Here is a 25,899-nt window from a genome sequence, read left to right on the forward strand (position 1 = left end):
TCGGAGCTCGTTAAAGCTCAATAAAGCAGTGATACCTGGGGGTGAATGGGTTTCTTTCTGCTAGTGTTCTAGCCCCGACCGTCGCCTTATATTATGTGCAATTGCAGTGAATCGGAGTCACCGGTATTGGTCTTATGAGGCGTGGTGTCACTCCCTCACCATGAAATGCCGGGGGGGGGGTTCGAACGAGAGCCTGAGAGACTACTGACATAGACCAAGTCGAAAGAGTCGATAGAGAAAGATTATCGACGAAGTAAAGAGCGAGAAAATCCAAATGCCGAGTTCACAGCACGCCCCTCCGCACGGTTCACTGCAGCCTGGCCGAAGCTGCGAACCCAAAGATGTGCCGAGGAAGTAAGGAACAAAGCGGGTGTTGGCGGACGCGGGGTCAGGGCGCGACTAGACAGTGCAGAGGGAGGAAAGGGTGATCTGTCAAACGAATGGATGTGAGGATTATGGAGAAAGACTGACTTGAGGAAGAAGACGAACGAACGGGTGGAGCGAACTGGGGCGGAACTGGAGAAGTTCCCCCGGCCCGATTAGGCAAGCCTGATAGTTTCTCCGATGAGTCGTGGTTATACATCAACTCGAAGTACAAATGGCCCGGCTATATACATAGTACTGTTATCGTACAAAATATTTACCTGAAGTAAACTTCGAATGTTTGTGAGGCTTCATATTTACGACTTGATCAGAACGGACATATATAAAAAAAGTCAGATTACGGAAACTATTATAGTATGCCCAAACTGCTAACACCACTATCCGATGCGCTGCAGCCACCTATGAGTAGGTAACTCGAAAGATACTCCCTTTCGATGGGTGCGTGGATGGTCTCTATCGATCACTGAACTGGCGGCAATTCGCCAATCAGAGGACAGAAGTAGAGTGGGTCAATAGATTTGCATAGAATAGATGCACTGAATAGCGTCTGCCAGAATATCAACATTAAGGGTTTGAAGTCTATCTGAAATCGTATATTTGATTTTAAATTATCCATGAATGTTTGTACAAGACTTGTTGTATGATTATTTAGGGAGTCCCGCTCAATGCAAAGGATTAAAGTTCGTGATCTCGTGTTCAAACAGACGGCGTCCACGCCCCCAGGAAGAAATGAAAAGTCGCCGGAATAAATGGAAAGAAAATGGGACAGATATTCACAGACGATTTGGTAGTGAACTGATTGGAGTAGATCAATCAATGACGCCCACGATAAGGCTCATATGACGTGTATGAAACTGGATCATCCTCTTGTTCCACAGGCCCATAGCCTCCGGTCCGCCAGCGATCAAGTGGATTCGTGATCTCAGTCTGCCCGGGTGTTTGTGCATGGCTCAAGAGTCTTGACTCGCTCTCATTCGCCTGTTGGTAGAAGCCACCGCTATTACCACGTGAAAGAGGAACGCGGAAGGCAGGGTGAACTAGACCGCTACCCTCTTGAGCATCGTAGACATCTGGCATCTTCAAACCAGACATTGACGGCAACGATGGCGCCGGCGAAGAAGCACGAGAGGAACTGGGCGACCATTCACCACCTAAAGTGCTACGTGGTGTTTGGGAACGTTCCGTCATTAAATCTTCCGGTCTGCCGTAGATGCCTCCACCAAACTCCTCCTGGAAATCAGCACGGTCCTTGAAGTATGAGAAGTCCAATTGATTCTCAGAAACCATTTCAAACGGAGCTGGTTCGGCTTCTTTTCCGGGTTGATCTGCCATCATGGGGTTCATCGCTATGTCCGAATATTCGCCAGCCATGTCGTTATGCTCGAGGCGGCCCTGGTAGATCTGCTTGAGAGCTTCCGCAGCTCTAGCATGAACCATTGGTGTCATCAGAGGCTTGTAGAGAGCCGGATGCCCGAATTTGGCGCTCAAGCGATCACCGGCCTTCTTGCTTAATTTGGAAGCACCCAGTGCCTCCGCGTCGCTGAGGTTGCCGCGGTTATAGTAATTGCAATCATCATCGAAGGTCTTATAGCAGTAGAATTTGAATCCCAGCATCAGGAATGGGAGCGGGACGACGCAGAATACCATGTTCCAGGTACTTCGAGATTTGATCACAAGGCCGACAATGAAATTGGACAGAATGGTTGCAAAAATCAAACGATTGAACAATACACGCCAATATGCTCCTGCAGATTCATTCTTGGTCACAAAGATGTACATGAGCAAGTACTTCTTCAGCATAGCATCGATACCGAAGTACAACGCAGTGACTGGTAGAACAATCGGCTGAAGGGTAGCGAAAGAGAAGGCCACAGTCGCGTAGAAGAGGAAATAATTGTAATAGCTTGCGTAATCAAATGCGGGTGGTGCAGTCCATTCGATCGATTGCCGAGGAGTTGGTGAGAGGAAGGTCTTTGCAAACCACACCCATGCTACTGTGATCATTTGAACGAGGTCGATTGTGGCGCCCAAGTTCCGCTGCAAGAGCCAGGTGACCCAGAACGGCGATACAGTGCATAGAGCATTCACAAGGGAGGAATAGATATCGGTCTCCACAATGGCTTCCCAAGCATTTGAAGTAGTCTGGCTCTTGTCGATCACGGTGGAAACGAAAGTCCAAGCAGCAGAGAATAAGGAGAAGACAATTAGGTTGTTAAAGACAAAAAATGCGTACAATTGTCCCAGCACGTGCCTGTCTCGAGATGTCTTGGTTTTGCTACCGGCCAGGATTGAAAGTCGTCGGAAGATCATCGGTAGCACGAGATAGACGAGGGAAGTGAGAGCAGGAGATGCAATACCCTGTACAGCAGCCCAAACGTTAGGGTCGGCCTCGAGCTCTGTCTGGAATGCTGGCCAAACGAGACCCAGATTTGACAAATTCGATAAAAACACCGCAATGAGTGCGTTGGGGGCGATCCACACAACAGTCAGAAGAGTGACCCAAATAAAATTGACAAAACGTTTCCATTTGCGCGCTTGTTTGCTGAGTGGTAGATTCTCCCAGATGAGGTCGCTCGGTCTTGGCGCCAAAGCAATAATGGTGCCTTTCGGATGCTTCTTGCGAGAGGTCCATGCAACAGCGTGAGCGTGTTCAATTCTTTCCCAGCTTGCGAAGCCATAGGGCATAGCATCTCTTCGATCGATTGAAACTCGTCCATGCTTGATCTCTTCCTCCAATACTCTGATGCGAACTGTGAGATAATCAATGGCGTCGACCCTTCCACCTGGATGCTTGCTGCGTTGGTTTCGAGGTGGGCGCATGGTCGGCCGCTTTTGAGGCAATTGATCTGGACGCTTGAGATACTTCGCTAGCACGGATTCTAGTCGACGCACATGTTCCTCGTGCTCTTTGATAATTGCTGGTAGATTCCTCACACTACGGCCAATTGCAGCTCGAGGAAGTGCAGCAGTCGGGTTGACCTCATCAGTGATTCGCAAAATACCCTCGTCGGAACGGTCAGGAGTAGGAATATCTGTGATCATTAGAGTTCTAGCATGCAAACTTCGCTGGTAGTCAGAACTTTGGAAATATTGTCGTCGAAGTGCTCGCACAGCTCGATAATTCCTCCAAAGGAAGAAAGCAATAATGATATCAAACACCCAGGCGCACGCAACCTGACTCCACATAGCATTTGCTTTAAGTACGTGGAGAGGTGTCATGTCATTCAAAGCCGACATGTCGGACTTGCTTTGGAAGTCTTGGCTTTGGGTGACATTGACTGGAATCATAACCAAGCAACCGATGATACTCATGATAATCAATATGTTCCGGCACATCTTTGTGAAGCGGAGAAATAGCGCAGCATCCAGACCAATAGTTTCAATAAGCTGTGGCTCGCGAGTACGAATGACCGGCTTCACCCAGGAGAAAAAGCCTTTGCCTATGGGAGGTGGCGCATGTTTTGAGTCGGCATGCTTAACCTTTGGAGCATAAACGAGGGAGTGACGAGGACGAAAGAGGGAGAAGAGGAGAGCGAGCAAGAGAGACAGTCCGATCGAGGTACCGAGGGAAGCCCAGAGAGCACTGGTAGTCAACTTTGTCCGGATGTTAGCAAATACTAAATTATCCATCTCTTTACTAGCAAGGGAACGTACAGAAGTTCGAAATGGATCGGCGATGAGCTTGACGAACTCATCAGTCCCGGACGTATCGTCTCTGGGCCGTAAGCTCTGGCGCGGATCCATCGCGTCCGCGAGAAAACGAGAGGAAACCACAATATCACAGGTAGAGCGAATGAGATGCCTGCATAGGGCGGACGGTAGTAAAGATCGTGGGAAGAGGCCAAAAGACTAATCTGGGGAAGAAAGAGGGGAAGATAGGGAAAAGAGAGAAGAACGAGTGTTCGAAGGCCTGAAAATGAAGGTTGATCGGCAAGAGTGAGTGAGACAAGCAAAGCCCAAGAATGAAAGAAAAGTGGGTTCTGAGGGGGTCTGGACTGGATCAATTCGATAATTTTAGAATGGCGGCGTCGCCGATCGTCCGCCGTTGCAGTAATGATGCTGCGCGTGCTTGAGAAAAATCTTTGGTCAAAGTGGCCCTTGCGAAAGAAAAAATTCAAAGCATGCGGAGGAGAGTCGTCAACACAAACCCACATGAGAAGTCCACATTGTCACTGCCAAATTCTCGCCCTCCCCGTCGATGGCGCGGTTGTGCCTGGGGTGGCGTTGGTGACACGCATGGCTACTGTTTGCCCCATCACTTCGCATGTCATTGGCAGTCCATTGTAGAATCCCTCGTGGCAGACCCAATAAGATACTCCATAATGGGAAGTCTGGAACATCTGGAACAATTGAGGGTCGGGTTTCAGGTCCAAGTTTGGTTCTGGTGATACAATCAGAGCAAAGCATGGAGATGAACAGCTTGGAAACTGCTCAATGGCTGATCCCGTGACCGTTGGCCTCACGTGTCAGGTATTTGTCTTTGCCCTAAATGAGACAATAGAAAAGAAGCAGGTAATCAATCCGTGTGGACTACACTAATATATATAGAATCAGTTATCTTTTTCTATTGAGAATATGTCATTTCTCCATGTATGTATAAAAATTGAAAAAAAAAAAACAAAGCTATAGAGTCGGAAAGGTGCCCGACTCTATAGCAACGTTTATGCAATCTTGTTGAAGCCTTGTATATATACGCGTGTATACAATAGACATGTATAACTACATGGGACAAAATGGTACTTTGATGAATTCCAGAGATTGGTGAGATAAAGAACTTGATGAAGAACTTGACACAGATGTGATTGTATATCGAGCCAAGCTTTATATCTTAAGATAGTAAATATCACGACTTAATTATATAGAGAATCCATTCTATCTGTTAAGCGTCAAAAATTTGGTCACTGTATGGCGCCATAGAATAAGGTTCATATAGTCAAATTATGATAGTCATGTCAATAATTGGCCGGTTGGATTAGTTGGTTATATCGTATCGTTAACACCGATAAGGTCCTCGGATCGAGCCCGGGACTGGTCATTATCTTTTTTTTTTTTGTTTTTGCATCGTTCGCTCATGGTGATGATTTTGTTCAATAGCTACCAAACGGCTGCAAGTTCATCAAGTATCTTGGGTTTTCTTTTCTTTTCTTTTTTTTTTTTTCGGTCCTTTGCTGCCTATCGAGAAGCTTTAATAGAATGTGGCGTATCCGCTGCCCTCGTAGGTACGTCTACCGACATCACGAAAAAAAGGTCATTTTCAACGGTTCGAATATTCACAGGTTTAAGAATATAACCTACTAGCCTCTACCTTCTTTTTCGAAGGATAACTATCTTTTGCCAGACGCCTGGCATATTTGCATTGTTTGACTAGAAGGTTAACGTTTTGCGCCCCTTCGAATTACTGATTATGAAAGGGTTAATCTTCGAAATTGGGAATGGATATTTTGAAACGCAAGATGGCCGCATATGGACTTAAATTGAAGCTATCTTTGTCTTTGGCTAATCAACTCAGCCTTACCTATGTCGACATTAGTTATTTGAAGAATACTGGATGTAATAGCACATAAAGTAAGGTACCGGCTTGAACCACCCTTACCTTCTAGAAACAAACGCACATCTATCAGAGGAATCTAAGAGTGGCTTCCGTTGGAGGATTTACTGGGTCAGAGTTGTATCGCTTGTGCGTCTCCAGTTAGAAATCTTTCTCAATATGACCATCATGGGATTTGACGATCGCCCAATGGCAATGGCCGTAGCACGAAGCCGGGTTGAGCCAAACTTGACTGACAAGACAAGAGGATGGAGGCTCGACAGTGCTGTCCTACACGAAGGTTCAGCCAACAACAAGTATCGGCTGTTCCCACATTGACGCTGTACTGGAAGTAGATGCGAGGGCTGCGAACGCAATTGCAAATATCACAACGCACATTGTGATGAAACCACCAAGAAAAATACTGCGCCGGCCTAAACAAGATATAAGATGCCACGCGGCTAGAGTACCAATGAACCTCAGCCTGTAATACCCGAGAATAATGTCAAAAGCATCCGAGCTTGGAAGCTCAGAAAATTTTGACATTGACACACCCGTTTGCTGAATGAGATAGCATTTCAGGGCTTCGAGGCTATATCATGATCTATATCATGTGTCTCATTTGAGAAAAGCGGAATATCTCGAAAAAAAAACACAGAACCCGCGGCTTATTTTCATGTCTTCTGTTAAATATTATGCTGTCTCTGTTTGGTTTCGTATCATGGAGTGGCTCATTCATCAAGAACAACCACACCCAGCCGTCGAGCAGCCGTATTCATGTCTGGGACCCGGGCAACGATCGTATCGTCAGATGAAGTGTCCGGATCCTCAGACTCATCCCAGTCCGTCTTGTAGAAGTACACCCCAGCCTCTGAGATAAATTTTGCGCGGTCAAGAACAACTGTGAACATGCGGAATCCGCTATTGTCGCGTTGCCCATGTGGGCTTTTAATATATTGATCGGATCCTTGAGGAGTAAAACGTTTTGCTGCTAGGGGCTGACTATCGCCTGTTGTGATATTGTGTACGGCCCCAATAGAAAAGGGATTTTCTTGGTTCGCCTCTTCATTTTGCTGGGATAGAATTTCAAGAACTTCGTTTTGGGCGGACCTGATGGCCGACCAGGAATTGGACTCTGGAATGAAGAATTTCAGAGTGAGAGTTTTGTTGGCCGGGAGGTTGGGGACCATTGACGCCGTAAAGTTGCGCGCTGTGCTTTCCAAGACAGAGGAACCTGCTGCGTCGCGTATGTGGCTGAGAAATTCTGCATGTATAATGTATTGAATATCAGGGGTCTCGCCTTCAGGGGTATTGGTGACTGTCACAATCTTGGCTTCCTGAGATATATGGAATATCGGATCAAGAGGCAAGCCGCCAACTGAGGTTTCTTGATCTAGCTGGTCACGGATCTGTTCCTCTGTCGGCATATCCTGGCTAGGAGGCTCGCCTTCGTCGATATCTAAGACGTCTCGCTGCGGATAGCGAGCTACATTCATGAAGAGGTCAAGAATTATCAACTGGCCTATGTAGCTCTGGTCCATAAGGCGCTCGATGGTAAATTCAAATCCCTCTGATGAGATTTCCTCTAGGTCCTCACGCATATGCTGTACCATGTCAACCTCAGTGCATGTGCTAGAAAATGTGCGATTGAAATAGAGCAAATCTGGGCCTTCGCCTATCTTGTCAGCCTCCTCTGAGTCCTGCATATTGCCTACTCGATAGCTGTGCGATCGCAGCAGAACACAAAATCCAACATTCGAGAATGAATATGGACGATTGAATCTGGGAATCAGTGGGAGAGGATTCTTGACCTCTGAATGATGTTGTTGCTTGCGACGGGCGATTTCAATGCGATTATGCTCAATACAGGCGAAGCCATCAGGCGGGCGGTATGAATAAATCTCGAACAAAGGCTTGACTTCGTCATCCGAGAATGTCTGCATGAGGTACTCTCGGAGCGCATCGTGGTCATCGTCCAGGGGAACGAGACTGTAGACCTGAAAGGTGGTTTCCAGTTCGGGGTCTGGCTCGTATTCTGGCGAGACGTACTGCTCGAGCACGACAGGATGGCCCAGATGGTCCGCGTAGGTACGTACTTGCTTCCAATACATCTCATATATTACGATTGGGCTTTGGGGGTAAATGAGGTTCGATGAGAAGACAGGTTCGAAAGAGACTAGTTAAGTAAACCTGGGAGCGACAGGCTTAATGTACTATTACAGATGCAGATGTGCATTTGAGCGATCGCGAAGATCCCAATTTACCATCGGGAAAACGAGGTGAACTCCAGCTGAAGATTTCGCTCGTATAAAGTAGTGCATCGCACTCCAAAGTCCGAGCTCATTTTCAGATTCGTCATGACAGCAATCTATAGTTGTAGTATAACTCTGCATATAGAGACGCAAGAAGACAGGCAGCCCCTGAAGACCTGAACTCGGTTACAAACACATTATATGTCCAAAATCACGCATGCCGGATCGTAGTCTGTTTCAAACCCGCACTAGATTTTAAAAGTTTGTCCTTAATATGCTATTCTTTGTATAATTGATGGTTAGTTACTGTGTGCTCGGGCACCAAATTATTGTCCTATCCCAGATTTCCAAGGAATTCCGTACTCAATCTTCATAAGGCCACGGTTAGCTGCAGAACTAATATAATAAATTGGTTAGTATTTCAGGGATGATCACTAGTAGTATGGTGTGCAAGCACATGCTTAGATCAGTGGGTTATTTTACTATCAGCCCTGGAGGGTACTGCTCCAAATCCTCTCAAAAAGGATTCCATTTATTTCACAGATTTGTGCTACCATTCGGAATGGAGTTCCTTTTTATATTTGGCTTCTTTTTCCATTGCACAAAACTTCATCCGGGATGGAGGGGGGGGTATACTTAGCTAGCTGAGGTTCTGGGGTGGTGCCTACACTTGAGACTGGTCTACTAGTATTATAATAGTCACTCGCATTATCTTTCAAGGTTTTTTTTCAATGAGATTTTGAAGAAATTCTAAGTCTAATCAGAATATAGATGAGATCTCAGCAGAAACTAATGCAGGTCCCTACTCTGGCGCGTCTATCAGGCGTCCATGCTGTATACAAACCACAACTGTCCATTATGCAACAATGTAGGTGCATTGCAGGTGCATTACTCTCGGAAATTAGTGATATGCCATCTTCGTCAGATACTGGTATACATATATAACGTAAGGAATCAATGATTACACGGCGGATCAATAATTAATGGCCAGAACTCGTTTGTATCTGTAAGGTTTTATAGCTGCAGTCTTGGTTCGTATGCCGGAAACCGAGACAAAGGATCGCATCGGAAATATTTCCATACAAGGTAGCGTGTCGATTTCTGACTATGTTTATTTCGATATTTCGATTTTCGTCAGATCTGAGATCGTAGACACCAGGGAAAACTAGGTAGTACATCCATGTACTTGTAATGAGGAAATATGTATCCAGGCCCTATCAAAGTCTACTAAGTTAGAGATGTATCCGATGACTAATGTGGGCCCTAAAATTTTCGGGCTCCACTTTTACCTTCTGTCTATGTAGCCAAATTTCCATCCTCATTTCAACAATTGGCCGGTTGGATTAGTTGGTTATATCGTATCGTTAACACCGATAAGGTCCTCGGATCGAGCCCGGGACTGGTCATTGTCTTTTTGTTTTTGCTCCCTCCATCTTGCTCATTGATTTTTAGTCTCTCGTAGATCTAACCAGACTCACTTACGCCACCCTGGGTCTGATAATAACTCATCTCTTTTTCTTTTGAAATTCTAATACCAGCTTCATAGCATATGAACAGAGATGGTCAATAATATGGTCAATCCATCTTCTCATGTGTTTACTACGCCTTGTCCGGGGACGCCTCGAAATGCAAGATTTCTCAAGCCTAAGACAGAGACTTCCAGAGAGCTTAAACCCAAGAAATCTCTTTTGGTGACATGAAAAGCTTTCACGATTTACTAATACTACTGCTGGAACAAATTTTGGGAGCCTTTGCATTTACATTGGAATTGTGTTTTATCTTTTTCATGAATTATTCGGGATGGACATACGCGAGCTCCGTTCAAGCTATCTCCACAGTCTATTGATTCTTGTAGATAGCAGTGGCGTTGGCGAGAAATTTGTCAAACACCCCGTCACCAGTGATCGGAGTAATTGAATTAGGAAGATCCTCACCATCGTCATTACGGTCGTCCACAGTCTTAGCCTTGGTCTTCTTCACCCAGCTCTGGGCAGCCTTGAACTCGGTATCTGCCTTCGTCTTATCGTTGTCTTTAATAGCATGAAGCATGGAGATAAGATGTTGACTGGCTCTCGCCCATTGCATTACAACAGTGGACCACGGTGCGACGTCCGAGGCAAATCCTTTCATGTCCATACTTGGAAGGACATCAGGGAGGGTTGTGAATAATGCGAGGCGATTTTCAAGAGCCGACTCGGCCTTGTTATGACTAGACCCCGAAGAGCTATTGTAAGAGCTCCAGAAAGCCGTAACATCACTGGAAAGCTCAGGGGCGTGTACTTCGGGGCTGCGATATGGCCAATTCTGGTTGATATCGGCAAATGCGACAACTGCGTCGTATACAGTTCTGTTGCTCCCTGAGAGCTCCCGCAATACCCTTTCCATTGATTTCGTAGCATCATATTTGGGTCCATTCCAAGTGTAGTCTCCATAGTTGGCAAGCGCAGGCATAGAAGCGTACGGTTGTTCCATGGGATTCGAGGTGAAACCTAGGAGATACTTGTAGAGATTGGCTGCTCGACCAGTGAGAGGGTTGAGGAATAGACGGTTGCGGTTACCATCGTTAACGGGGAAGTTATCCCACAGAAACATCTTTTCGGTAACATAAGACGAGTCAGCTCGTTTTACGCTTGTGTCATTGATTTGGTCGCTGAAAACTCCCTCGCCGGTCCATTGGATACTGATATTCTTGTTGAGTTTAGTGCCAAACTCTTCCTTGTATGGATCAGGTGCACTGCCAGCATAATTGGTTGGAACCGTCTCGAGATCCTTGAGGCCATGGGTCTTGATATAGTTCTCTTGGATACGATTCAGGTAAAAAGCCTGGGCGTCGGCCATCCAGCTCAAGTCATCAGTTCCGCCCACTTTTCCGGTTGCATTCCACTTCTGTTGATCTGATTGACAGTGGAATCCGTCAGTAAGGATATCATCAAATGCGATGTAAAAGCTGCTAACGCCAAGTTTGCGAGCCTGGTCGAATTTGGCTACTGTGGCGTTATAGTCGGCGTCCAAGGAATAGCATAGATCATTGCCAGGCGAGAGAGCAAAAGTAAAGTCGACATGATTGGCGTTTGCCGTATCAATCAGCTCCTCCAGTTGGCCAAGATCATTGCCCTCGTAAAGAGTACGCCACTTTGAGCGAAGAAGGGGGTCATCTTTCGGCGTATAGATATAGGTGTTGATCTTGTGCTTCCCGTAGAAAACCAGTTGATCGAGACGAGCCTCGTGAGACCATGGCACACCGTAGAAACCCTCAATGGAACCACGAATTGACATGAGCGGCCAATCTCGTATTTGAACAGCAGGTATTTCGTGGCCATCTATCAGTTGGCGAAGAGTTTGTGAAGCGTAGAAAGTTCCACGTTTGTCTACCCCGTTGAGGACAATGCTTGGCTGGTTCTTGTAGTTACCAGATGCCAGGACATAGCCATCAGCATCAAGATCGTTTGCAGTGTCCCCGGTTAGTGCTTTGGCAACGGTGGTTGCAAGATCATTATCGGATCCGGTACCAATGATGATCTGCGCGCCCTTAGTGGTGGGGTGGGTTGAAATCACGGCTTTTCCACCAGCGGAAGACACTACTGCTTTCACGGTGTCAATTGTGGCCTTGTCAGTCACATTTCCCGTCACAATAGTAACATCGCTATTCAGCGAGACTCCTTTGCCGTGTAATTTTATCTCTTGAGGCTGGGGCGATAGGGAAGGAAGTTGATTCTTGTAGTCAGTGACCGTAGGTGCGGCATTGACCTGTCCAAGGGCGAGGGACGCAAGGAAAAGCGCCCGTAGGCACGTAGTACAGCCGGCATAGAACATTTTGAGTTGAAAGTTGCAAGTCAATAGACAAGGATGTCGGCTTTATACTCATTGACGCGGGTAGTGTTTACAACCCCCTTGCTAGCTCCATGACTAGCTGCGTTACATTATGCAGGTGAGTCTGATCACGGTAGGTAGGATAGTATCTAATCTTTCTGCCCTTCTAGTACGAAACATTTGCTAGGGGTAACATTGGGAAGATAGTTAAATTCACCCTCTTTAGTGTACTGTATTCCAGTTTCCGATTTCCCGAGGGTTGTGTAACGTTACGATCGCCAAGCATTGATATGATAGCAGTGGCTTATTCATAACATCCAGAGGGCTTCGTGTGGCGGGGACTAGTATAATTAATAAACCATGGAGGATCAATAAAACTGTGAGTACTAGCCCTTCGACGGAAATCAGTTATTATGCAGTAGTAGTTGATGGATTTAAAGCATAAATGATCAATGGGCTTCGTGAGGCCACACGTGCAGTGCTGGGGACAGCTCCCGGGCTAGATCCAGAATCATTAATTTCCGATATCACCCCTTAACAGATTACAGAAACTGGTCGAGAATTGGCCGATAAGAGGAAAAGATCAGCTGTTACATTTTCGCTTAAAGCATGTTGCGGGATCAATTTACCGATTTGAAATGCGGGGTCGGATATTGAGGTTAACGTTCCCCGCAACCCAATGGAGTATTGACAAGATGCCAGGGTTGTATTTCCATGGGACCTTTCCGTCTGGTTTCGAGGCTCTGTAGTATATGAATGAAGCTTCTTTGTTTGAATCGTAAATTTAGCGCTACTTTGGCGTCTCGGCAAATTAATAAATTTGAGTTATATGAAGTCATGTACTTTGTTCTGGTTAGATGAAACCTCTGATATCTATTCCCATCGATCTGAGCTTAACATGTACTTAGCCAGCTTGATTTGGATCGAAATTTAGAGAATGTTTCGTGGTGTTAAGATATGGTTGCAATCTGTACCAATCCATGATGTAAATGAACAAACCAATTCCCATACACTCGGCAGTACCTGGAGTAGGGCTCAAGAGACAATTATACATAGCGAATACTGCATTTATACTAGTGTGAATAATTGACTCAGCGGCGCCAATTTTGGGAAAGACTTGATCAAAGTGTACTAAATTTCAAGATGAACTATGATCAACACCTAGTTTCCCTGGGAATTTACTGGAAGTCAATACTAGTAAGACAATGTAAAAATCCTACCTTACACCAATGGTAGTCTTTATATTTCTCAGTGATCTTTAAATGAGTAGGATACGCATGCAATTTCTAGAAAGATGACTCTGTGGTCTTGAATCACAATCGAGCCGGGAGGTGGTCGAGGGCATGAAGAGACAAAGAATATATTTTAAGGCACGACAACTCTTGCATGGACTAGTAGATACCTGGAGCGACAATCTCTGCTCGCCAGCGAGTTTGATAATATAAGAACAACCTTTTTCTAGAACATATTGTATACAAATCAATCTAGTAATGTATCCCAGTGATAAGATTGTCTGTACTTATTTAGTTGGATTTGATTGGCTGCTGGTCTCTCGGGTCAAAGTCGTTTGATTTGTGCCCCATTTATTACTATATTTGGGAGATTTATGTGAAGCTAACTGGTTAAAGGCTAGCGGGGTGCCCTAGACGAAAAGGGACTGCATGTTATGAATAAGCAGCCAGTTCTAGATTAAAGCATCAATCTCTAAAATCAAGGCCTTGACTGGCTAGCTGAATGCCCTTTCATCATTCTCCTCCATTATGCCCAGGATATACGGCGTGTTTTCCACCTAAAATGCGCTGTGTGACCACCACAGAGCGGATGTACCTGCCCTAATAGGCAAGGCGTCTTATCGAAAATCGACCTGGGGCCACTTGAGATCCCACGAATCTGCGATGATGAATACTTAAGCTGCTTCAAACGCTTGCCCCTCTGAACAGTGCATTGTACATTACGCAGCATCAATTCAAGATGTTTCTTCCAAGCGTTCATGCAGAGACCGATAAGGAGATTCTTCTCCAATTCATCAAAGAGAACCCTCTTGGAATCCTTATCACTGGTCAAAACTCAACTCAAGTCGACTTTTTGCAGTGCACCCATGTTCCCTGCGTTCTTGATCTCCCCGAGGAATATGGCGGCGCAGAGCCTCGTCTTCGTGCCCACATCGCGAAGCAAAATCCCCAGGTGAAAGCCATGATTGAAGCTGTCGATGAGAAACCACCAAATGTTCTTGAGCTCGATAATGATGTGTTGGTTCTTTTCAATGGAAAGCATGATCATTATGTGACTCCCAAATATTACACGGAGACAAAGCCTAGCACCGGCAAAGTTGTTCCTACCTGGAACTATTCTGCTGTTCAAGTCTACGGCAAATTGTCACTCTATTACGACTCAAAGACCCCCGAGGCGGGAGCCTTCCTCGCTCAGCAAGTTCATGACTTATCCCAGCATACTGAAACAAACATCATGGGATATACTGGAGGTGATAAGCCGCAGCCATGGAAGGTGGCTGATGCCCCTGAGTCTTATACCGATATCCTGAAGCGCAATATTGTTGGAATTGAGATCAAGATCACCAAAATCGAGGGCAAGTTCAAGATGAGTCAGGAAATGCGACCTGGCGATCGCAACGGTGTAGCTCAAGGTTTTGCGGATATGGGCAGCGAGACTGGTACTGCAATTTCGGAATTGGTCAAGGAACGGGCGGCATTGAGTGATTTGAAAAAGAGTGCAGCAAAGGCTGATCAATAGATATTCGGCCTCGTGTAAATATAAACGCAGCATGTCGTTTAAGTGGATCCATGATCGCCTGGCGCGTCTAATATTGAGTTCATTGTATTCACACGAGGGGGTTCAAGGGTTATCACATGAGCATAGAGTAGAGACTGGCATCATATCACGCCATACTCACATTATTATCGATATGAAGACACATACGAGAAGCATGCCAATAAACAAATAACGCGACCAGAGGTTGGATGATGCAAAAAGACAATAGTAGTATCTCGGAGTAATTTGATACCCGACTGATAGCGGCCTCAGACCTTCTTGACGTTCTTGTAAGCCGAATCTCAACACATTCTACCGCACTCGATCGCTGAAGATCAGGCATTGTCTCGGTGGAGAAATTTTTTCAAATCAGCTAGTATACACGAAGTCTCATCCACGATATTGCAGTTTTGTCTACTTTTTTGGCAACGGCATAAATGTCCGATCTAATGCCAAGCTACATATTGGATTTGTGGTTATCGCAAAGTAGTTAATGCTCAAAAATGCCTGACACGTAATTTTATAACACAATTGCGTCAAAGACGTGAGACTCATCACAAGGAACCTATATAAGCTGTTGATCTATTCAGGAAATTCAAAGGAAGAAAAGTAAGCTGATTCCAGTTTTCACACTTCTTAATCTTTTGAACGCACCATGGCACCTTCTATTGCCGAAGCATCCTCCTCTGAGATCGTTCTACCTGTAAAGGCCGATCTGGAGAAGACCTCTTATAAACCTAAGATTCGAAGAGTCATCGACGAGGAGGGAAAGAATACTACAGCCAGTGTATGCTCTTTCACAGCCCCGGTCCTTTGAAGAAATCGCTAACCTGGGGATATTATATAGTATCCCAACTATCTTCCCGTATGGGACCATGGCGAAAAATACCCCGCTTTGGAGCCTTTTGCCCATGTCGACCATGGAAAAGATGCCGACCCCTCCCTGAAAGATCTCTTGACGGCGGATTCCCGAATCCAGAAGCTCACACCAACAATAGGCTCTGAGGTTACTGGGGTTCAGCTCAGCAAGCTGACACCCGAAGGAAAAGACCAACTTGCCTTGCTGGTTGCACAGCGTAAAGTAGTCGCCTTCAGAGATCAAGACTTTGCAGACTTGCCTATCCATGAAGCTCTGGAGTTTGGCGGCTACTTTGGTAGGCATCATATACATCCCACTAGTGGGTCCCCTGAAGGGTTTCCCGAGATTCATCTTGTTCATCGTAACAACAATGCTTGGGAACTCGATGAATATCTTGCAGGTAAGAATAGTAGTGTCTCTTGGCACTCAGATGTCACATATGAGCAACAACCACCGGGTACTACGTTTTTATATATCCTCGATTCACCTGAGGTGGGCGGGGACACTGTTTTCGTCAACCAAGTAGAGGCCTACAATCGGCTTTCGCCAGCTGTCAAAGAGAGATTGCACGGGTTAAAAGCCGTCCACTCGGGCTTCGAACAGGCTGAGTTTAGCCTCAAGCGCGGATCGGTTGTGAGACGGGAGCCAGTGCAGAATGTACATCCAATTGTTCGAACTCATCCCGTGACAGGAGAAAAGGCCCTGTTTGTGAATGCCGGCTGTAGGTTTTTCCCTCGGTATACAATAAATTAACCCATTGACTCACTTTTTCTAGTTACTAGGAGCATTGTTGGACTCAAGAAAGAGGAGAGTGACGCCTTACTAGGATTCTTATTAAACCATGTCGGTCGTGGTATTGATTACCAAGCCCGTATTCGATGGGCCCCAAAGACAGTTGTTGTTTGGGATGTAAGTCAATAGCAGCCTTACAGAAGAAGTTTTATAAAATAACCATTTGATAGAATCGTGTCACAGCCCACTCCGCAATTGTTGACTGGGTAACTGGTGAGCGTAGGCACTTGGCGCGCATCACCCCGCAAGCTGAACGCCCATATGAAACACCTTATGTGCCGGAGAAGGAGGACATCAAGAATTAAATCATCATTGTTCAGGAAAGTCTTTTCTTCAATACTATTGATCTACGCTTTTTCCCGAGGTGGACCATCTTCCGTTTCGACCAAGGACGGAGTCATCCAAAACGGGGACTTTCAGTAGTTGATATCGAACACTTCAGCAAAACTTACTTCACTTGGAGCATTGAAGAGACCATGATATGCGTAATCGATGTTTATTTGTCTGAAACATATCCTGGCAATAACGACTTGTCTTGTTATCGTAATATGAATCCATGTCCGTTCTTCACCAAATTTCTGCATTTCTTTTGGGGTCGCGCATGTAGATCAAGGCAAAAATATCTTATACAGTTTATCCATAAACGATAGAAGAATCAGTAATAAAAGATTCATTTCTTCTATTGCGGTGCAGTATCTAGAGCATCATATTGTTTTCTGGGTCGGTGGAATGCAAATCAAAGTAGAATAAGAACTATGCAGTGTAACTACAACGCTTTGAAAATTAAAAGTCCAACGCCTTCAGAAACAAATGAAAAGGGAAAGTTCACCCAATTATGATAATTCCTCCTCCACTTTATCTAATGAGTCCCCGTCGTGCGAGACGGTCGGATAGTATGGCTTGACGGCGGCCAAGAAGACCGCCTCCAAGACCACCGGCAAGCTGAGGAGCTGCAATATATTGGACCGGTTGGGGTGCCGCAACAACTTGCTGGGCTGGGGCGGGCTGGGGCTTCCTGGGATTAAATTTAGTATGCTATCTTTATCAGCTGGACTTTGAAGGGGAAACTTACAGTCGATGAGAGACCATATTCATGCCGACGGCTCCCAGAGCAGCTCCCGCAGCGGTTCCCCAACCACCGCCCATTTTATGACCCATGTATCCTCCGGCCGCACCACCGACAACAGTTGAGCCAAGACCCTTCTCTCCTTCGGGCGCATTTATGTTATTCTGGCCTGGGTATGGTTCCCCATTGTAATACGAGGCATTTGCTCCTTGCTGTGGATATTGTGACTGCGGGTGGTCTTGCGGTATGTTGGAAGCTGGGCCATATTCTGGGGCAAGACAGTATTGAGTCTGTGCATTTTGGTCGCCGTGGGCATAGGCTTGCTCGGCATATGGAGGAGGTGCATATGGTGATTGCTCAGAGGGATAGTGGCCTTGTGTCTGGGCGTACTGGCTGTGCCCAGGATGGGGCTGTTGCTCTTGATAATAGGTGCCTCCATATCGCGACATGATTGATAGATGTAAGAACTTCTCGAATGGAAACAATAAGTCAAGTTGAATAGGATATCATTAGATGAAGGTTCTGGGAGATCCTTTGCTGGAAATTGTTTGATTTGCAAGTTAGAAAATTAGCATGTGGATAGGTGAGGATGGGTTCTTTATAGTTCTTCCTTGCCCGGATACCCACGTTGGGGAAATTATGATTTCTATTCACAGAGTATATTCAATTCAACATCGCTATTCTAACTCTTCTCGTCGGAGATCTGCGGTCTGTACTTCAGCCACACACGTATAGAGCGGCATTTTGCGCAATTGTTGATCGGTTGGCGATCGATAAAGCTTGATTTCTTGGCATCTTTATTTACCCGATTGGTATAAGATCGGCTTCCTCTTGCCTGGTCACCGCGGAATATGTACCATACTTCTATCTTTAGTTTGGGGGTCATTCTCGAAATACTTCTTCACGGGGTTTCAAGCTTGGGGCATGTACCCAAAATCTTGGCCAAGAATGTACCTTTCATCGATCTTTCGTTATTCGCCGTCCAATACATGGATATCGATAGTCAAGCTTCGAAGTCCGGGCTGACGTACAATTGGAAGAAGCATCCATACTGTCTTCATCATCTGTCTTCATCCATGGAAACTCGAACTATGAATGAAATGAATCAAAAACAAAAGCAATACAGCCTGTCACTGATGATATTCCCAGGCAGGCAAAAAGAGGACTCTTTGCATAATGATGCAAAAATACAAAAAACAAAAAGACAATGACCAGTCCCAGCTTCGATCCGAGGACCTTATCGGTGTTAACGATACGATATAAGTCAGGAGTGACTATGGAAAGCTCACGGACATGTGTGGAGTTTTGTCAAAAAAGCATGGTGTTTTTGTAAGAAACAGTGATGTTTCCATTCGGGCGCCCGCCCGCTCGGCGGCCTCCCATGGCGCTATGCCCCTTCGGGCCGTACCGCTCCATCCAGCCCGCTAGCCCTAGCTAGCAACGGCACCTGAATCTCGGCGGCTCCATCAAGGGTCTATAGACAGTCTCTATAAATGGCGCTCAGCCTGGACGGGCTGCCTATGGAGGCCCGCCCAGTTCCTTTACTTCTATATCTGCTCTTTCAAAACCAATATTGTCGTTCACCATGGTATTGTCAAAGAGGAGCCTATCCAAGAACGCAGCAGCCATTGTAGATTGGAATGCTTTCCTCCGCGAGCCCGACCCGGAGCCCGATGATGAGAACAAACCCTCGACGCGGCACAGAGTGACCACCATGGGAAACAACTTTAAGAAGTGCCGACCATCCCTTGCATCCATTGGCCAGATCCATGGCTAAAGTTCTCCAGGTAGACGAAGTTTCTCAATCTATCTGATTGGAAGTTTTGGCTTCTCAAGCAGTTTATCTTGCGACTAATTGAAGGATTTCTTTGTTGGTACCTTGACAACTATAAAATTGACTGCAAATCGGTCTTTCTGATATATGTCCGCTATTTTTCGATGTTTTGCAACCAAGAGACGGACCAGAAAGCTCTGTATGAGATGAAGCAGAAACTGAAGACGGTGCGTTACCTAAGAGTGGCCTATTGCTATCGACTTATGCTAACTTCCGCAGTTTGTGGACAGTACATTGTCAGATCAGTATGAGCTCGAACTGAGCTTGTTCAAGCTGTCTCCGGCCAATATCGATAATCTGCTGTTCACAATGTATTATTTTCTCATATAGTGCTCTCTTATCTTTTCCACAATGCGGAATATATTTCAACTGAATACGCTGCGAAAAATGATGGCTGCCACTAGTGTACGGTCTAATACTCTGATTGAGTCGTCGGGGTATCTTCATAAGAATAACACCCTGAAATAGAAGAATATCGAGCTCTTCATGGTGAAATATCCAGACCGTCCGATATTCCAGATTCTGCTGACGCGGATCAGTCATTGTTTGAACAAATACCGCCGAAACAAAAACATTGAGCAAGTATTGCGCCGCTCCAAATATTTACCGAAAATGCTAACCTGCTCTAGCCCGACGTATACTTACACAGAACGAAATGACAACCTGAAGCTCTGTGTTATCCAGAATACCCTCATATACACATTCCTGGACGATACCTTTGACAGTCCATATATTCGGTACCCGCACAAGATCTGGTGCCTCACCCGAGTGCCGGATCACCGCCCCAGCACCCCAATTAAATTCAAGAACAGCATAAGAAAGCTTCCGATCCTGCGGAGTTCCTACCAAAACCAGAAAGGCCTTCTCGTGACCGACTTTCGACACACCTTGCAATACCACCAAGTGCACACATGGGAAGCCACAGGCAGTGAACATACCGGCTTCAAGGACAGAAAAAACTCTCTACAAGTACTGCAAAGACACCGCGGCAAGTATCCGTACAATCCCTGTAGATATTCCTATCTATATAATCACAGTAACTAAACTATTCTTGCAGGCCACCTGAACAAGCATTCGCGGAATCGCATTATGGGACACATATATGGAAGAACATTCGCCCATTATATCTCGATCATGGATGATACACAGTCGATCTTCATAGAGACATCAGCACGGAAGTCCCTGCTCAGCGTCGCCACCTACACCAGCATTATGCGGAATCTGTCCGCGCCGCAGCAGTCAACAGACGCGCAGAAGAACACTATCGAACTGAACACCCAAATTGCCGACTGGGAAAACAAGTGTCGAAGACTGCGAACGGATTCGATAGTGCAGTTTGGCCGGTTGAAAGCTGCGAATGAACTCGGCGACCCTCGTTCAAAGCAATTGCAGAAACTCCAGAACCAGATTAAGTCGAGACGAAAGAGGCTTTGCGATGCGGCCCGGCGGGACCGCCGCGCTGATTTCTTCCCGGAGATTGGCAACCGCATCATCGAGAGCAACCAGCGAGGGGAGCATCTCACATTCACGCCTGATGACAGCCGGATATAACCGGAGCGGATCACGCTAGCCAACCTGGAGTTTCAGGATAGAGATGTGGACCAGATCGGCGAGTCTCAGTTGATTGAGGATCCAATCCGATCATTGGAGCTACGGCTAGAACTACACAAGCTTCATGTCCCCCGTGGTCTGAAGGACTACGTTCGGTTCAATAAAAACACTGTCAAGACCGCCCTGGGCGATGAATCAGAACAATGGAAAAAAGACAAATTGCAGCTGAAGTCTTTGCCGAAGACGAAGTGAAAGCAGCAACCAAAGCCAATCCTCGAGTGTCCAGTGCGCTTAGCAAACACGAAAGAGCTGCTCCCCCTAACAAAAAATTACCAATATGCTCGAAAGGATGCACTTCAGCGGCATTTTGCAACCCATAATCTGCCGATGTTCTTCGAAGGGCCTGGCCGCCGATGTGATCTCCCCGGCTGCAGCTATATTTTCCCTTCGCTGAACGGATACAAGCTCCACCTGTCGAAGCAACACAGCATCTTTCTTTGACAGGCAAATCGTCTAATCGAATGGTTGAGCCACCGAAGCTCAAGTCAGAACTAACTTTGGTTTTTTTTATTTGACACTGTATAGAGCTTCCACCAGTGATAGCCATTAGTAAAACCGGTTTACGGGGGGAGTCAAGGAGCGTAAAATACCGAAAAAGGGATGAAAATTTTCCACAAAGCTCCTGTGACCACAGTGCAGGAAGCCGCGAAGAGTATGTACCATCTCCAATCTGGATTGCCTTCAAGTACATTTACGTTCATGCCAAAGAGACTCTGCAATCATTTGTTAGCTGGAGGTTCGAACAAGCTATATGTGTGCTCTCTTTGATTAGGGCATACAGATGCAAACATCAGAGGAAGAAATATAAACTGGTGGAATGATAAATGTTAGGGCCAACTTCAGTCATTTATCTCTCAGTCTTTGGTCATCTCAACTCATGGTAATCCAGCTAAGACGCTTGATGCTCGCAGCCTCGTTTCGTGAGACCCAGGCCAGTTCCTATTTGGCTCATTATCAGTACATCATACCAACAATGGTTTGAGTAGGTTAGGTTAGCATACAATTTGTAATAGCTCCCTTATCTTCAGCAGCATCCAGGATTATTATTTCCCCTGTTATATATGATCCCTTTGAAGGCTATCAGCCATTCCTCAAGTGTATTCTTCTAGCGCTGTTTCATCACGGTGAATCATCAACGTGAGGGAAAGTATAATTGTACAAGGCTTTCATTCTCTTGGACCTGTTGGATCATTAGTGAATGCCTCATTCCCCTGGGAAAGATCGTATCACCAATCTCCGAGCACTTCCATGTTTTTGGGAGAATAAATACGGACTTGTGTGCAACTACGGTTTGTTTTGAAAGCCGTTACCAGAACATCAACCGAAGCTGGGCTCGTTACTATACGAACATGGTAGATGTTTCAGCAAAATGGTCTTATGTATCGGCAATTTGGCTGTGCCATTGAATACCACCGTTCTCACACTTCCAATTGTCCTGCCGTCCTGAAATTTCTAGCAAAAAGACGAAATGAAGTAAGAATGAATGAACGAGCCTCTCCGTATAAATTCATGTAGGGGACATAAAAAGTGACCAGACCCGGGTTCGACCGGGGGACCTTGTTGCTGTTAACGATACGTGCTGATCAACCCAAACACTCAAGTGCCATCACAACCTTGCATTTGGGCGGGACAAAAAACTTTGACCACACTCGGGCGATCCTAGGATATTGCCCTTGTCGAGACATTCATCTATGCTCAAGCGACAGGCCAAGCTTAGTTGACAACGATACGGTTAATTATGATGACAAAGCCGGTTTATTGCGCGTAAGGAAATTCCTCCAGTGTGCCATTTAGCAAAGTATGATCACTTGTCAGGTCGGTTCCTGTCGGAATGATATCAGATGATCTGTCTTTACCTATGTGTAGACACCGTGTATGTTGGAGGGTTAGTAGTGTGGCCCTTCCTGGGCGCCGGGCCTTCTTCATCCGAACTCTCCGCTACCAGGGAAGATAGGGAAGTGGCTATACTCGATTGAGTTTCCGAATGCCGTGGAATTCGTCTTTCCTCGGGTTTATTCGCCGCACGATCCAAGTCACTTATTGAAGATGGATTAGCATCTAGCTCAGCTAATCCGAGTTCTGGCAGCTCGAGTACGGCGTTAGAGTTATCTGATGCCATTTCAGGTCGATTTTCATTCTCGATACCAAGCTCGACAGGCCTGTCAGATGAACAGTCAAATCCGGTCAAACCATTATCAGAATTTTCATCTTTTTCTTCGCTCGCAAATCGACGTTTCCGTAGATACAAGCATGCCCTGACACCGACCGCTATAGCTAAAATAGTCCCAACCGCGGTACCAACCCCAATCCCAGCTTTAACTCCCGCTGGAATACCTTGTTTCCCGGATGGAAGGTCCAATGACTTGTCAATGTAGGAGTCAATGCGGACAATATTCTTGCTGTCGTTGACAAGATCCTCGCCAAATTTGGCTTGGTAAACGGAGAACTGCTCTTTTTCGTAGTCGACTGCTAGGTAGGCTTCTTGAAAGAACACTCGGCCGATACGCTGTTCCTCGTTTGTCGATGCCATCTTGATGGGAATATAAGGTAGTGAAGTGTTGATAAAATCCGAGGGTAGATTAGGGAATGGGTAGTAGAGCGAGTGATCAAAGGCTTGGAAGGGCAGTGCTATGTTCACTCCATGCGAAGCATTGGGAAAGTCGGAGATGGACAATGTGATTGACAAGTCCATAGCTAGTAGGCGCTGCCGGAGTGAGGTATCGTTTCCATATGTATAAAAACCTAGATCATGATCAAAGGTAAGATTGAAGGCCTGGCCAAAGGCATCGAAAGCTTTTTCCGGCAGCCAAATGTAACTAGTCGAAGAATCGAGGGTGTAGAGAGAGCTAGTTCCCGGATCAGAGGTCGTGATTTGATGTGCAAAAGTGCCCTTTGAGGACGAAATTGATATGGTGTTCAGTGAAACAACGGGAACCAGTTCCTTGGTCAGATGAAAGATCCCGTCGTTGGTAATATATCGGTCCTGATCTACACCTCCAATCGTAAGAGAGGCTAGAACACCCTTTAACCCTAAAGTCTATCAGTTAAACTCCACAATTGTACTCTGTTTTATGGCATACGATAATGAGCGCCAGCAGTGTAGCCGTAGGTTCCACTGGGGGCGATACTGTTGTTGATGTACGCCTGTTCCATCATAGAAAAGGTAGAAAAATCAGTGTGGTCGCTTAGAGCGTGCTCACTTAAGCGCACTGAGAGGCCAAGGAATCCAATCCAGGTATCTTTATCATTGATAATGATAAGCTGGTCTTCGTACACCGCCGTAAAATCCACAAGTATTGTATCTGTGCCGTAGTTTGCTTTGGCGGAAGAGTTTTTCGAACTAGTAGATTCATCCTGATTTTTCCACGTCGAAGAATTATAAGGATCAAAGAGACCGCCTCGTTTCGTTGGACAATCTGATATAGAAGCTAGCCCCCACTGTCAGCTAAATATGTCAATTGTTTCGGTATAACTCGGCCTGTTGACAATATAACGTACAGTTCTTACAAGCCTTTTCTCCGATGAGTTTTGTACCTCTATCTACAGTGCTCGGAAATAAAGATGATATCGTGAGCTCTGTACCAACATAGATATTGACACTAAATGAATGTTAGCTATTAGAGGCCCGAATACGAGAAGGTTTTTCTTACTTACGCACTCCAGGTTCCATCAATGCCATACCTGCGCCGAGACTCGGATTAGCACGTGGGTATGTTGGCTATACGTAGCGCGAAGTGGCAGTTACCAGTTGACATCGGCGGCAAGAGAAAGAGGTTCGGATTGAGATTCCGCCCTAACAAGACAGAAAGGCAATCCAAATAGAAGAGCTCGAGCACGAATGCTCTTCATTATGTTTTTAATCGGAGTTTGATTGCGAAAAATTTCAAAGTCCTTGGTTGATTTAATGATCAAAAATACTGCAGCCGAGTTGAAGAACTGACTGAAAGCTAGGGGTCCTGGGCCCGTGAAAGGGGTTTAGGGCAGAGTGGAAACAAGTAAAATGGAACCTCGGATCTAGATTCTCTCGCCAAGCCTTCGCTGACTGAAATTTTCTGATCACGATCATACCCGGAAGGGTCATGAATGGAAAAGCGGTTGCTGCCTGGTGTTGTGAATTAAAGCAATACTATGATTGGCCCCTATATAGCGCCTTGTTGATCAGAAATTCTAGCTCACAGGAAAACTTTCTCATATCGTAAGCGCTATATTTGATTGAGTGAGCCCTAATTGACAAAGGTAAGACTATCAAGCTTCTAGGTTCTTAATGGGCGATAATGATGATTTTAATTGCCGGATATAGCACCATCTGCATCTGTTGATATGCGACAATGCTTTTTGCCGACGACCTAGAAGCGTTCGTTAGGCCAAATGGCGATCCTCTGTACCGGCTTGCTACTATATTTCGGTTGTTTGATATCTCGGTCACCAGCGCCTCCTTTATGAAAAAGAAGTTGTAAGGCGTACGAAAAAAAAAAGCCAGAACTATGATCTAATTAGCCTGGACATCACAGTTAGGCTATGGATTGGGATGACCCAACCTGACGGTCCATTACTTAACACTCTCTCGCTTCCCTGTCGATACATCACAGTTGATAGAAAGACTCAACCTGGCCCATCATCATTATGTTCTCTCCGATTAAATCTTATCGCATTCCCCAATTATGAAAGGTACATAACCGGTCTACTAGAGAGGATGCGAGATGAATTGAACTGGGCCAAAAGAGACCAACCGCTGAAGCCAACAGTCATGATCGCGATGCCTGGCCAGCGCGAATGGCCGGTGAGATTCATACAGCTTTCAGACGAGGTGACAAGTTTTCTCTACGGGTCTGGAGAAAATCCCGCGTATGGATCAGCGACACGTGTCCCAAAATGGGGGTACGGAACATATCATGACCTTTTTGACATCGGGTATACTCGACCACACATCGGTCCTCAGGATCTGAAGAAACTGGGAATCATCTGTTAGAAATGCTATATAGCTAAATTAGAAAC

At 45.8% G+C, this 25,899-nt stretch overlaps 9 protein-coding genes across 9 annotated transcripts; 4 read left to right on the forward strand and 5 right to left on the reverse strand.

Moving 5' to 3' along the window:
* Nucleotides 1-1,197: 1,197 nt before the first annotated feature.
* On the reverse strand, nt 1,198-4,128 carry N7469_004328 (putative DUF221 domain protein; the record flags this gene model as incomplete). The annotated part of the gene is made up of 1 exon (XM_056643248.1): nt 1,198-4,128. The coding sequence occupies one exon, from the start codon at nt 4,126-4,128 to the stop codon at nt 1,198-1,200; it is 2,931 nt and encodes a 976-aa protein (XP_056502660.1).
* Nucleotides 4,129-6,642: 2,514 nt separating this feature from the next.
* On the reverse strand, nt 6,643-8,022 carry N7469_004329 (uncharacterized protein; the record flags this gene model as incomplete). Its single annotated transcript, XM_056643249.1, has 1 exon — nt 6,643-8,022. One exon carries the CDS (start codon nt 8,020-8,022, stop codon nt 6,643-6,645), a length of 1,380 nt encoding a protein of 459 aa, XP_056502661.1.
* A 1,980-nt stretch (nt 8,023-10,002) lies between these two features.
* On the reverse strand, nt 10,003-11,976 carry N7469_004330 (beta-N-acetylglucosaminidase-domain-containing protein; the record flags this gene model as incomplete). Its single annotated transcript, XM_056643250.1, has 1 exon — nt 10,003-11,976. The coding sequence occupies one exon, from the start codon at nt 11,974-11,976 to the stop codon at nt 10,003-10,005; it is 1,974 nt and encodes a 657-aa protein (XP_056502662.1).
* Nucleotides 11,977-13,944: 1,968 nt separating this feature from the next.
* Nucleotides 13,945-14,724, forward strand: N7469_004331 (FMN-binding negative transcriptional regulator; the record flags this gene model as incomplete). The annotated part of the gene is made up of 1 exon (XM_056643251.1): nt 13,945-14,724. One exon carries the CDS (start codon nt 13,945-13,947, stop codon nt 14,722-14,724), a length of 780 nt encoding a protein of 259 aa, XP_056502663.1.
* Nucleotides 14,725-15,397: 673 nt separating this feature from the next.
* On the forward strand, nt 15,398-16,698 carry N7469_004332 (TauD/TfdA dioxygenase family protein; the record flags this gene model as incomplete). Its single annotated transcript, XM_056643252.1, has 4 exons — nt 15,398-15,529; nt 15,590-16,322; nt 16,377-16,510; nt 16,564-16,698. The coding sequence occupies 4 exons, from the start codon at nt 15,398-15,400 to the stop codon at nt 16,696-16,698; spliced, it is 1,134 nt and encodes a 377-aa protein (XP_056502664.1).
* Nucleotides 16,699-17,248: 550 nt separating this feature from the next.
* N7469_004333 (uncharacterized protein) lies at nt 17,249-17,908 on the reverse strand (the record flags this gene model as incomplete). The annotated part of the gene is made up of 2 exons (XM_056643253.1): nt 17,249-17,408; nt 17,466-17,908. 2 exons carry the CDS (start codon nt 17,906-17,908, stop codon nt 17,249-17,251), a joined length of 603 nt encoding a protein of 200 aa, XP_056502665.1.
* A 1,136-nt stretch (nt 17,909-19,044) lies between these two features.
* On the forward strand, nt 19,045-19,236 carry N7469_004334 (uncharacterized protein; the record flags this gene model as incomplete). Its single annotated transcript, XM_056643254.1, has 1 exon — nt 19,045-19,236. The coding sequence occupies one exon, from the start codon at nt 19,045-19,047 to the stop codon at nt 19,234-19,236; it is 192 nt and encodes a 63-aa protein (XP_056502666.1).
* Nucleotides 19,237-19,397: 161 nt separating this feature from the next.
* Nucleotides 19,398-20,844, forward strand: N7469_004335 (uncharacterized protein; the record flags this gene model as incomplete). Its single annotated transcript, XM_056643255.1, has 4 exons — nt 19,398-19,460; nt 19,513-19,604; nt 19,923-20,302; nt 20,351-20,844. The coding sequence occupies 4 exons, from the start codon at nt 19,398-19,400 to the stop codon at nt 20,842-20,844; spliced, it is 1,029 nt and encodes a 342-aa protein (XP_056502667.1).
* A 1,912-nt stretch (nt 20,845-22,756) lies between these two features.
* On the reverse strand, nt 22,757-24,753 carry N7469_004336 (aspartic peptidase domain-containing protein; the record flags this gene model as incomplete). The annotated part of the gene is made up of 5 exons (XM_056643256.1): nt 22,757-23,934; nt 23,985-24,332; nt 24,403-24,503; nt 24,559-24,585; nt 24,650-24,753. The coding sequence occupies 5 exons, from the start codon at nt 24,751-24,753 to the stop codon at nt 22,757-22,759; spliced, it is 1,758 nt and encodes a 585-aa protein (XP_056502668.1).
* Between the last annotated feature and the right edge of the window lie 1,146 nt (nt 24,754-25,899).

Source organism: Penicillium citrinum, assembly GCF_028827155.1.
Source record: "Penicillium citrinum strain IBT 23319 chromosome Unknown utg000003l:1.0-4596430.0:1.0-4598250.0, whole genome shotgun sequence".
NCBI classification, from domain to species: domain Eukaryota; kingdom Fungi; phylum Ascomycota; class Eurotiomycetes; order Eurotiales; family Aspergillaceae; genus Penicillium; species Penicillium citrinum.